The 12,767-nt window shown below is 46.5% G+C and overlaps 2 protein-coding genes across 5 annotated transcripts in view; both read right to left on the bottom strand.

Annotated features, from left to right (window-relative positions):
- Positions 1-1,153, bottom strand: part of LOC128747937 (cell adhesion molecule DSCAML1-like) — a 49,433-nt gene extending 48,280 nt beyond the window's left edge. For all 3 annotated transcript variants that reach the window (XM_053846191.1, XM_053846192.1, XM_053846194.1), the window contains exon 1: positions 932-1,153. In XM_053846191.1, the coding sequence (XP_053702166.1) occupies positions 932-1,127 (196 nt within the window). In that variant the 5' untranslated portion in view covers positions 1,128-1,153. The remainder of the gene's footprint in view (positions 1-931) is intronic.
- Positions 1,154-3,626: 2,473 nt separating this feature from the next.
- Positions 3,627-11,114, bottom strand: scn4bb (sodium channel, voltage-gated, type IV, beta b). Of its 2 annotated transcripts, XM_053847175.1 has the most exons (9): positions 10,781-11,114; positions 10,356-10,456; positions 10,148-10,276; positions 9,870-9,977; positions 9,631-9,802; positions 6,747-6,910; positions 6,458-6,677; positions 6,258-6,391; positions 3,627-6,190 (listed from the first exon to the last, which is right to left on the bottom strand). In XM_053847175.1, the coding sequence occupies exons 5-9, from the start codon at positions 9,683-9,685 to the stop codon at positions 6,098-6,100; spliced, it is 666 nt and encodes a 221-aa protein (XP_053703150.1). In that variant the 5' UTR covers positions 9,686-9,802; positions 9,870-9,977; positions 10,148-10,276; positions 10,356-10,456; positions 10,781-11,114; the 3' UTR covers positions 3,627-6,097. The 2 variants fall into 2 exon arrangements, with proteins under 2 accessions (XP_053703150.1, XP_053703149.1); XM_053847174.1 differs by lacking the exons at positions 9,631-9,802; positions 9,870-9,977; positions 10,148-10,276; positions 10,356-10,456; positions 10,781-11,114 and adding an exon at positions 6,980-7,870 and having other exon boundaries at positions 3,627-6,391.
- Positions 11,115-12,767: the final 1,653 nt, after the last annotated feature.

Here is a 12,767-nt window from a genome sequence, read left to right as displayed (position 1 = left end):
TGGGATTATAATAATACACTGTAATAGCACAAGATCAACTTTGTAACAGGGTCAGGGATTTGCAGTCGACACAAAAATCGACAGACATTTACTGACAAAATTGAAACCTCACTGAAAAAAATAGAGACATTCGGAGTATATATATATATATATATATATATATATATATATATATATATATATATATATATATATATATATATATATATATATATATATATATATATATATATATATATATGATTCCGAATGTCTTAATTACGGCCTTTAAAAGGGTGTGTAGGCGCATTAAACTATTAAGGCCGTTGCGCTCGAAATGTCTTTTTCATGTCATTTAAACACGCAAAGAAGCGAAGAAGTGATTTAAACATGAAGAGGAAAGACAAAATGGATCAATCAAAACAGCTGCAATTAGCAAATGCTACACAATGACAACGATCAAACCCCACAAATCTGCGCGTTTCTCTCATCTCACTTGACACTCTTTCAGTTCATGTTCTCCTAATAACGGCGGTGATGGGTTGAATTGTGCGTTTGGAGGTGTTTTCCCCCTCGTTCTGCCTCCTGCTGTGTTGCACCTCGCTCTCCCTATTCAGCCATTTTACATATTCATAACTGGAGTTGGTAATGCGAAAACAATCCCAGCCACCGTCGGCTGCAGGCCGCAGCTTCCACCCGCTAAACTCGCACAAAAACACCCGCCACAAACAAGACTCGGTCGTTATCACCTGCTTTCTTCTGCGGGGTTTCAGCGCAATAAAATCACCTCAGATTTTTGTGTTGTGGGTTTTTTTTTCCATAATTACAAAACACTCGATGAAGCCTCACCTGGCTGCATATTTAAAAGGCGAAAATGTGCTTTTTAAAAAATGTAAAATCGGAGGTGACACAACTTTCAAACTTAGTGACATTTTCAAGGAGAACGTCTTACCTTCTTGGAGAGAGTACAGCAGGAGTAAAGTTACAAGCCACATGCCATAAATAGCAGGTATATTTCTCAGGAATATCTGGCAATCCTGGCGGCGGCTGTGGTGCGAGGCGTTCTTGGGCCAGGTGGGTCTCGGAGCCGGACTGGCGACTGTGCTCCACGGAGGTCTCTCCAGCCCTGCTGCCGCCCCGCTTTGCATGGAGGGGAAATGAGAGGCTCCGGAGCCCCGCCTATCCTCCCTCCTCTCCCCCCGACTCTAGCGAGCATCCGTCCTCCGTTGCTCACCATGCACGGAGGACCCGTAAACCACGCCGAAACGCGACGTTTTTTGCTCTAGTTTGCTCCAAAATGCGTGTTTAGAGGAGCGCGGCTCGCGCGCAAAAGCGGGCTCCTGGCACCCTGGAGAGCGCGCCCACCTGTGCGGCCTGGAGACCTCGCAACTCGGACCAACATCCATCACCAGCTCCTCACCACCGCCACCCTCATATCCCCCGATTCAATCGTTCATAATAAACACCTCGATGATGGCGAGTCATTTTATTTTATTTTTCCTTTGTTGGCGGGGCGCGAATGTTGACGCGCAGACGCGCAGCAGACAGAAAATGTGGGGCGCAGCGGGGGGTTAACACCTCAACACAGCACTGATATCAAACACCGCGCAACTTGAGTCCGAGTGAGCCTCTTATAGTGCGCCAAAGCTGCATTTGCGCTCTGCGCAAACATGAATTTTAATGGTGGCAGGACACTCCCAGTTCATTGAATATTTAAAGTGACTGTGGGTTGATTCAGGTGCCGCTGCCCTGCGTTCACCTCACGTCTGCTCATCTGCAGCGACGGCAAATCATCATGAACGTCTCCACGGTGACGAGTAACGAACGCTATTTTCAAGTCTGATTCAAGGCCCGTCGTCGTTAACGCAGCTGCATAAACGACCCGCAAAATACCATCCATGCGTTCCGACAAACAACAAACGATTTCTGGTAAAATTAAGAATACATTTCGCGTCAGAAAATCTGACAATATCTGCGAGAAATTCCACTTTATGACCGCAGTTCTCTATTTTACAGCGGATGCAGCCCAGTTGAATATTACAAATGTAATGTCGGACATATACAAATATTCCTTTAGGTTTAAAAAGGTCTTAAATACGCGCTTAAAACTTCTTCCAAAAAGGTCAGTGACTGTTCCTGAGGCGCACCAGTCCACAGACGTGGAGCCCCGGCCGGGTGGTTTATAGCTCTTTGCTGACACCTGCTGGCTGAGTGGCAGCACGCGTCCTCCGTTTCAGAATCAGAAATCGACGTTTTAAGCGTTAGATGATGTGAGTTAAGAGACACAGAACCAACGAAGCGTCGTAGGCATCGGCTCCTCCGCTCTCTGGACTCGGATCTGACTCCAAATCTTTGGAGTGAATTAGTTTGACCGCACACTCACGCGAGTTTTAGTTCAAGACTTGGATGCTGAAATAACAGGTTCGGAAGTTCGGTGAACAAGCACCAGAAGGAGACATAATTGCGCTTGTGTTTTATGTTTTTTTGTTTGTTTGTTTGTGAACAGAATAACTGCAAACGAACGAACGTACTTAAATAAAACAGTCAAGACTGCTCACTTCAGAGGTAACATGATTTTGGTGTTGATCTCTCTGTTCATTTGGATTTAAGAACACTCTTAAGATGTGATCCATTTATGATCAATAGGCCGATCAGCACGTTTCTTCACTTAAAAACAGGCAGAAACCGGACATTTAAGCCTAATAAAACACAAAGCACAACTGAATCATGGAACTAAAAAAACTTACATCGAGACAAAATTTGACGTCTCTCGTGTGTGTAACACGAGCTGGAGAAACAATACATGTAGGGTCATAATATTGGGTTATAAATACTGATAGTATTTAGTACAGTGTTACCTTGGCTTTCGAACGCACGGACTTCGAACAAATCGGAGTTCAAACAAAAATTTCGATATTTTTTTGCTTTGGAGTTCGAACAAAAATCCAGAACTTGAACGCCCCTGAAAAAAGCCGGAAAAACCGATCAGCTGACCCACGACACACTTTGTTATAGTGTATAACGCAGCCTCTGTATGCAGACGTGTCCCGTGAGCTCCATTTACTGACTGTTTCTTCTTCATATTGAGGTGTAAAACCTTTCCTGTCTCCGCACTGGAGCGTGGTAGAGTGTCACAGGGGAGGTGCTGGAGCGCTCACTCCAGGGTTTGATGTCCTGTTGTGGGCTGGAGCTGGGACAGGGATGAGGCCAGTCTGGGACAGAGCCTGACTTGGTTTATGACTTTGTCACAGCCAAACTGCACAGAAGCGCACATTCAGAGCTGGACACGCACCGGGCACCTCTTCACTTCTGGAGAGACGTCACTCACTCGGCAACCCCTCCCACATGCAGCGGCCACACACATAGAGGAACAGCCACCTGCAGCAGACACTCTACATTCACTCCTACAAAAGACTGTTTTAAGGCTTTCTTTTTCCATTTTTTATAATTAATTTATTTACTTTTAGAAAAGTGTTTTTTTGTGAATTTAAAGCTTTGTGGTTTGGCTCTACAGTAAACGTTTTCATTCAAGTTTATGCATCTTATTTTATGTTTCTTAATCCATTGCTGTGTTTTTTATATATATATATTGTACCTGGTGTCTGTGTCACATGCATTTACAACAAAACGGCACACAACACTGTTGATTCTGTTCCAACATTTAATGATTCTCTGTGTTCAACACACCAGGAGCTTTCCAGAGAGGTCGACGTGGCAACCTCAAGTCAGATGCCGGTGCAAGTTCGAGCAGAGTCTGCTGACGTAATAATTTGAATTACTGAGCGACAGGGGAAAACAGAAGCTAGTGGCGACTCAGGAAGTGTTATTGCATCATGAACAAAAGTGAGTGAATACACTGCTCTTTACAAACATTCTCATTCATTGAAAAGCTGTTTTTGAACTACAGTTGTGCAACACTGAACGCGCACTGAGCTCAGTCACTGAACTCATTCTGGACACTGTGGACAGCCACATTAACTCCAATTTTAACACGATCAAACCTACTAATACAAGAGGGCTAAGAAGTTAAAGGTGAAATCCACACAGCTATATATAGACTGACACTTGTAGATCATCCAGAGGCTGGACATAAAAACAGGAAAATATTGCTGAAATTGATCATGAAAAGAGACGCGCTTAGACTCCACTTAAAAACAGTCAGGAGAGGAAATACATACAATATGTTGCATTAAAGTGCGTTTCTCCTTGAGTACAGTTCAATATAGAGATATACCACTGAAGCTGCTGCGTTTCTCTACATTCCTACCACTGTTGTCAGTGACCCTGCATTCTAACACATGGCGGCAATAACGTAGACGCCTCAGGGACTTTCTCACTCATAAGGACACATAAAATCTTTAGTTCAGCTCTGTTCAATCCTGGGACCGTGGGAGGAAACCAGAGTGCACAGAGGAAACAAGCGATGGCTCAGGATGGTTTCCAACCTGAGACCATCTCTCACAGTCTGAGCCAGTTCAGCTGACTCTGACGGAGCGCGAGACATTCCCAAGCCAGAGTGGACATGTTTTTCCCTCCAACTTTCAGTCACTGATGATATTTCTCATGACAAAGGAGAAGAAGAACTGTTCGGCTAAACAGAAGGTCAGCGCAGGGTCAGGGGTTAAACTAGGTTTGGTCAAGTCAGGTTTAATAAAGCTATGCTTCCCACGATTTGCATTTCACCATCTACTCTCTTCATCCTCATGAGAAGCTTGAACACAACTCACCCGAACTGCTACCTGCTCATCTCACGCCAGATGAAAGCAACAAACAAGGCACCACTGAGTCCTGACTTGCCGAGCCTGGACACATCCATTCATAGGTGGGAGCAGTCACCTCAGGCTTTGGTTTTCCTCAGCCGGAGCATCACAAGTACACAAAACTCACACAATCTAAAGTGCTCTACACCACGCGGAGGCGTCACTGCTCTCCCCAAACACACTGGAGGTATTTGTTTGCAGCCGGCCACCAAACTGTGCAAAATACAACGGGGACAACCGCGTCTGTCACATTCACGTCTGACGTTTTCACTGAGCTGCTGGCTATATATTATTGCGACTGCAGGTGTGCAAAGAGATTGTTCAGTAGTAAAGCCACAGCTGGATATAAAAACCTCTTCATCAAGCTTCTATCACTGAGGAAGCTGTGACCAATAGGCACGACGAACACCGACTACGAGCCATCTCCCCCTGCTATTTTAATAGTTAAACACTTAAGCCGCTGCATTTGAAATTGACATGCAATTATTCATTGCTTCTCAAAGCAGCATCTATGGTTTGATCTAAGGCTGAAAGTTATTTTGGCTCCTTTGTTTCAAGCTTTTTCTCCCATGAACAGGCACTGTAGCGTAGTACTTCAAGCGTGTAGAAGCTGGGCGGATCCCCTCGGGCTTCCTAGGTCACATGACGTATGTACACGACGGCGAGTTAAAAAGGGTTAGTAGAAAATAGCAGCCCAGCTTGAGATGAATCTGGCCGTTTTGACTCCTGAAACGCTTCAAATTATCAGTGAAATGAAACCCAGAAAACAAATGCATGCATTTCCTGCAGAAGGGAATATGTATTTTTACTGTGTTTCAAACACGTTCCAGTGGACTTTTTGTTTAGAGCTTTCATGAACATAATCTTCTGCTGAAATGAGACTAGATCTTCTTAAAATTTCAATTATGACTCTTTATCATGTTGCAATTTTAATGCCAAACGTGATAAAAGAGAATAAATCACAGTTGCTATGGCGACACATAAGACTTAAATAATTGTTGATATATAATGTACGGAGCCCTGTGACATGCATGACTTTATTTATTTATTTATCTCAAGATAAAAATCTCGAGTTAACTTTTATCTTGAGATGAAAAAAATAAAGTCATGCATGTCACATCCAAATAAATAAACACATGCAAGTCACTTCCAGGGCTCCGAATGAGTGCATTAAAAGCAAGTGAGATCTAATCCTCAGTGTCCTGAGCAAAAATAAATAAATAAAAATGACTTCTCCTCAGCCTTTGCAAGAGCGCCCCCTATAGATATGTAACACACAGCCAGGCACTGTTAAATCTAAATATTGCTCCGAAGCAGGGAAATCAAAATGAATGCATTTCAACCATGCGCAGAATCTCTCATTTCTTTTTCGGTGTGGGTTTGGGCTCCACTTTGGATCCCGAGAGGCCGTTTTCTGTGTTGTCGATGCCTGATGACGTCACAAGGCACTCCTTACTGTGAAGACAGGACACGGACGCTGAGAGGCCAGGAGGGAGGATTTTTACCGTGTGGAGGCACTTGCTTTTTCTCCTCCATCTTGGACATGACAAAGAGCGTGAAGTTCTTCAGCAGCATGAAGCCCATGAGAAGCGCGATGGCGCCGCCCACTGTGGAGGCGATGATGATGGTCAGCGTGTTGTCCACCACTCTCACTGCGGAGACAGCGAGGGTTGCCGGTATATTTACAGTTGCTGGCAAAGACCGTGTTGGAGACTCACACTCGTCCACCACAATGAGTCTGAAGATGGCGCTGTGGTTCTTCTCTTTCTCCTTGGGGTTCATCCCGTAACAGGTGTACTGCCCTCCATCTTCGAAGGTGATGTTCCACAGCAGGATGGACAGGTTGTTGTTGTGGTTATTCCCGATGAACTCCACTCGCTCCTTAAACACTTTGACATTCGGCACCGACTCCTCGGAGGGAATCACCGCCTCGCACAGCTGAAGAGCAGGAGGAGCTCTGAGCGTGACGGGGAAACCCGACCCAGCAGGAGTGAGCGGAAGCGCTACCTTGACCATGGTGCCGTTGTTGTTGAACTGCCAGTTGAAGTAGAGCTTCTCGATGCCGATGCAGCTGGAGTAGGAGCAGGGCAGCATGACGGTGCTGCCGTTCACCGCCTCCAGGACCGGGACTTTACTGCTGATCATCTCCAGACCCTGTGCGGACCAGAGTCCTGGGATAGACAGAGAGGCTGTTGGTTGGTTGTTCACAACCCTGTAGCAGAGCAGCTACGTTAACTTACTCTTGCCATGTAAATAGTGTCCAGTTTGAGTCACAGGAGCCCCGTGTCAAAACAACAACAAGTGATGGATACGAGCCTGTGCTTCAGTGGCTTCCCCTCTTTGGATAAATGGGGGACAATAGATGCATTTCACGAGTGTAAAGACCAAACAGTTGGGGCACATCCAACGCAATATTCTGGCCAATCACTAGTTTCTGACTAGCCGTTCCAGCCCTACAAAGAATGGGGCTCAAAAAGTTCCATGATTTCGCAATGCATCATGGGTCTTTGTTTTGATGGGACCATGGATTACACCAAGACAAATGTTCAGTACCAGGAAACAACAATTAAAGAGGACAAAATAACTCACCACCACCAGGGAAGTGTCCTAAAAATAACCAGCCGCTAACAGAGAAACATGCTGGAGAAAGTAAAGCTTAATTTTCAAAGGTCCAAGTATTTCTTTCTAAAGACTCCTTTACTGTTCTACATGTTGAGTGAAGCTAAAACGGTTAGCTCACTTTCAGAGCTAACAGCAGCTGTTTGCACGTGCTAGCGTGAGCGTTAGCATTTGCTTGCTTTGTAGCTTTAAATGCTGCAAATGCAGCAAAATGGAGGTTTGTTAAATAGTGTTGACTGTACTAAACAATTTGGCCATTTCACTGTTACAAAAAAATGTTTTAAAAATTGGCCAGTTAGAGAAGCAGTTCTTGTCTCACTGTCTCCCTCTAGTGTGTGAGGAAGCCAGTGCGTGCTGGTGCCGGAGAACCTTCCAGCACAGACAAATGATAAGGCAGACACAAACAAAACTAGGTTTCAGGAAGACCTTGCGGCAAACACTCCATCCCAAACCCGCCAGTTTAGTTCAGGCGCTGACCAAGGTCACGGCTGTGTGTGGAGACGCACAGGAACGTAGCAGCCGCTAACCTTGCTGGGTGCAGCGGGAAACTGTCGAGGAGGTCAGATGTGAGAATGTTATTGATTGTGGACTCCACTATCTCTCTCTCACACCGCCCCCCACCCCCTCCCTGAAGTACAGCTGCTCCACTGCAGCACAGTGAGTTTGCAAAAAACTCTTTTGGAAAGAGTGAGAGAGAGCAGCATCGCCCCCCCTCCTGCCTCTCTGCTGGGTCCTCACTGATTTCTCAAGTGGAGGGTAACAAGAACAGTCTGCTCCGGCAACAAAACAAACATGGCATCGACTTGGTTGAGTCCTTCCTGGAGTCTTCTTTCACCACGAGCTCACGGCCGTCAGACTGTTGAATTTGTGATCAGCCTTTGTTATTTTATTTTATTTTATTTTATTTTGTTTTATTCCAAAGCACTTTCCTAGTTGGTGATCATGGCAATAAATTTGATTCTGATTCTGATTCAGAAAAAAGTTTACAATTGTGACATAATGTGATGCAGTATATTTTAGATTTAAAATTACGCAGTGACCGAGTGACACAGTGATAACAACCGAATAAAACACATTTTGTTGTTTGTTTGTTTTTTTCAAGAAAAGCGCTTTGTTTACCTTTCTCCATGCTAGTTTAAGTGGTAGCCATGCTAGCATGTCATGCTATCAGAATACTTTGTGTGGCTCAGTCAAATCTTTGGCCTTTTTTTTATCAACACTGTTTTTTTTTTTATGAACACTGTTTTGTTCATTCACTTCGCAAACTGTTTTACAACAGTTGAAGCTAGCAAAACAAAACTTCTGTGCTCAAGCCAACAGCCGCGGCATCAGTTGGGTTTGGAGGCTGCTATTCTTTAATACGTATGAATTAACTACAAATCAAAACCAGAGCATCAAAGCTGATTTCTCTGGGTACTACATTTCCCCACACTTGAATCACCCCTCTACACTTTCTCCCAGCCCCTGCAGACGGGACCATGGACATCAGAGCCGGGTCACGACCGTTATTAGCGTGATTTGTTTAGCTGAGCTAAGTGACGTGGAATGAAAAGGAAGCGCCACAGAACTTGGGATTCATTTTCCTTCCAAAATGGCGGGTGGTGAGATTAGAGTAGGTTAGATATAGAGGAGGGAGGCGGCCCAGGTATTGAAGGCGGGATTCAGCTAGCACGAGTGAGACTGCGTTTGAAGAAGATCGCATTTTCCGAAACACGCGGTTGAGCTACACAGTAGTACACTGTCGTTAAGTCATGTGACTGGTATCCCCGCCATACTTGAGCTTTGTCTGAATTGGCGCCACTGCAGAAAACAAGCGGAATAATGAGGAAACGCAAATTCACTGAATGAGTTTGCTTTGTTTTCTGTTTTTCATTGACTCTAAAGTTCTACTTCCTGGTTACATACAGGGCAGCCATTTTGGATTGCGTGCTCAGGGTGGTGAGGCTTCACCGACTGTCCAAATGCCAGGTACTAGGCGGTGTCACTCATGGGCGTAACTCGTACCTTTATCTCATAAAAACGGAATGTGATTCAAAAGATAAACAGGTGACCAGGTAGAGGGCAATATGAGGTCAAACTAGTGCTCACTGAAGACAGTCCTGGCGTGATCTTCCCAGGAGACTATAGCCAAGAAGTTAACTGCTTCAGTTCTGACACTGTTCAGACACAGGTTCCTCCTCAGAGAGAAACATCGCACCACACCACAACATTGGTCCTCCGTCATGCCACACATACTGCCACAGATCACGTGTCAGAGTGACGAAGACATTACCAAACAGAAGTGTCATGAGAGCGACTGCTGGTGGGCCGGGCCTCAGGGCTTCCATGTTGGACCTCTTGACCTCTATGACTGAGAAGCAGCTCCAAAACGGTGGTCCCCGAAAACAGCGGGGCTCGTCTTTGTCCGACCTGGAAGTGGTCCGGGTCACTGTGTGGAAGTGGTCCTGGAGGAAAGGTCCGGATGCTCAGGCGTCCTGCAGGCTGCGGGAGTTGTTAGGAACTGGCACCTACCTTCTGCTGCAGCAGGTCCGCTCGGACAGACCCGCTGAGTCAGGACAGAGCTGCAGAGTTCCGTCGAGCAGAAGCAACTTCACTGCAGAATTGGCCACATTGCGGCTCCTGCGAGGGAGGAAGACAGAAGAGACGCCCGGAGATGCTCAGCAGAGGAGGCTGCTGCTCTCATTCCCCCTCAGCTGCCCCGTCCTTCAGGATAACTTTTCTTGTCCCCTCAGCTGGCGGCGTGCCACCCCATCCCCACCCCCCTCTGCCTCCCTCATCTTGTTACCTACCTCTCAGTCTGGGCTCCCTCCTGAATCCGGGCATGTTTGCAGACACAGGCACTTTTGTCCGGGTGCTTGAGAGGAGCACAGAAAAGTTCTGCAGTGCAGGTTGGGGAGGGAGGAGGTGCAGTAATGCAGCTGCAGGGGGGGGGGGGCAAACATGACTCCCACCACATCATGATGCTCCATTCATAAATGCACTTGCTCTTCACCCCACCTTTCCTGAAGACACATGTTCTCCTGACATACCATCGCAAACCAGCAGGGGGGTCATGTTCCGCTGGCTCAGCACGATCTGCCACCATTTTGAAAGCATCACTGCATGGAAGGTCAAACGTATCAGGTACTGCGCTCTCTGCATTAGGATCTCAGCGTCACAACTTCGAGGCTAACAGCCATTGTCAGTGACATTTGTACGTCATCAGCATAGCAGTTCAGATAGACTGTTTTATTCCTCTATTAAAGGGGCCGTGTTGTGTTTTTAACACCACCAAAATTGAGTCTAAAATGTTTCTATTTACTGAGGGATATTCAGATACAAAATGGCCGCCTCATTGAAGAGGCTCTGTTGTACATACAAAGTGCGCCATGGACTACAAAAATGGCAGTGATCAAAACGGCCAGTCACAAAGAGTGACTCACGTGTCGTCTTGGGGAGCAGGAACCGTGTGGCGTCACACTCGGGGTGCGTTCCAGTTGTGCTCGGAACTCTGAAATTCACCCAATGTAGGACAGCTGGGGAATCCAAGATGGCTTCCCTGATCGCAAACAGGAAGTAGAAGTTCTGAGTCATGTCTCTGATGCTGGCAATTTCCTCTTAGTCCGGTGGGTTTTCTCGTGGCAAACTTTTTCGATAACTGTAACGCACTAATCTCAGCTGGGATGTAATTCCCAGCCCTACTTCCCACTTCGGAGGCAGCTAGAATGAAGCGCAACTCCCGACTGACACACAGATTTTGAGGCGCTTCTCTGGAGATGTTCTCTCCCTCCCTCAGTTCATTGTTGTCCATTCATCCAATCAGAGCTCATCTGTGTTTTAGTCTTCACTTCTGCAAGAAGATGATTGACAGATTCAAACGTCTCAGTCAAGATCCAGGACCAGTGGTCTCTAACCAGTCACCTTGAAGTAAGATCTGTTGAGCTCAGAGCAGCAGTTGGGATGGAAGAGGAGGTCAGTTGCAGGGTCTGTGGCGGATGGTCATGACAACTGGGTGAAAAAGGCGCGGGAGGGGCTGTGGATGAGTGTCACTGGGTGAGGCAGCGATGAGTCAAGCGCTGGAGCGGAGGGAGCGGTTTGGAAATACACCCGGAGGCGTTGGCTGGCGACTGTGACAAAGAGCTTCCCAACTGAACCGGTGATGAAGAACAACAAAGTTTAAATGTCTGCCTTTACAGGACACTGTGATGCAGGTGGGGACGATGACACAGCAGCGATCATGAAGGTAAAGGATGGAAGGAGGAGTGAACAGAACCTCCTGCCGGACCCACACTGCAGCAGGCCTGGGAACTCTTCCAGAGCTGCAGCTGGGAAAAAGAGTTCTGCAGGACTGAAGGCTGGGCGGAGTGTGGGGGACCGCAGTGAGACACAGATATCAGCATCCATGTGTACTGATATACAGCGCAAGCCACATTTAAAGACTAGAAATATTACATTTTTAAACATTAAAAATCGAAAACATTTTTAAATAACAGCCATAATGCTCCATGTTGAAGTGACCCCTCCAGGGTTGGATTGTTTAGTGGCTTCCCTTCTAAACAAATTCATGATGTATTACATGATTTCCTCCAGTGACTCAGAAACGGAATGTCGTTGTCGTTGACTCAGAGACGTTGGGCTCTAGTGAGATACTTCCGGTGTAATTTCCTGTCAGGAGACAGTTGGACATGGCACAAATGACAAATCGACCTTGAAGGGCCACTTTTGTGGAAACATGTCCTGGGACCTTTTCATGCAAATCGACGCCCAGCAGCCCAAACTTCAGGGTTCGTGACGTCATATCACCTGTCACCTGCTCGCTCTGAGGGATCCCGAGAGTTTCCTCAGCCAGAGCTGAGATTCACGATCTGATGCTCACGTTCCTCTGAACAGTTACTGAGTGAGTATCTTTCATGTCCATCATGGCGAAACAACTGTCTGTCTGAAGCTCAGCGTATTTTAGCCCTTCTTCAACAGTTGCAGTGCATTATGGGACATGCAGTTTGAGTCATCGCCGTGTTTTCTAGATCCAGGTCATGTTGTCCCAAGCCAAGTCAGCAGATGAAGACCAGGAACCGGATCAGTCTGGGACACAGACGACCTCCAACTGCTTCTCACACACCACGTTTCCAAGACTCTTCTTCAGTTTATTCCACGGTTTCTAAAAACCCATCAGGGAAACATGTCCAACAGCAGCGCATCTTCAGCCCCTCTGAACCCTCCCGAGGTCACAGGTTGGTTTAAAGGTCTCTGGACTAGTACACAATGATGAAGGAAGTTGTTTATGTCATGTGTTTTGCCAATGGATCTACTGTGAAGTTCTAACCATGTTGCCATACATGTCCAAAAGTCCCACGTGACGAAGCAGCACCTGGACGACTCCACCACCAGCAGGTGACCGGTTTCCTTCGTCCGCTTCCCTCTGGAGGTTGA

Source organism: Synchiropus splendidus, chromosome 17 (genome assembly GCF_027744825.2).
Source record: "Synchiropus splendidus isolate RoL2022-P1 chromosome 17, RoL_Sspl_1.0, whole genome shotgun sequence".
Taxonomy (NCBI): domain Eukaryota; kingdom Metazoa; phylum Chordata; class Actinopteri; order Syngnathiformes; family Callionymidae; genus Synchiropus; species Synchiropus splendidus.
Note: the sequence above shows the minus strand (reverse complement) of the source record. Positions and strands in the feature narration are given on the sequence as shown.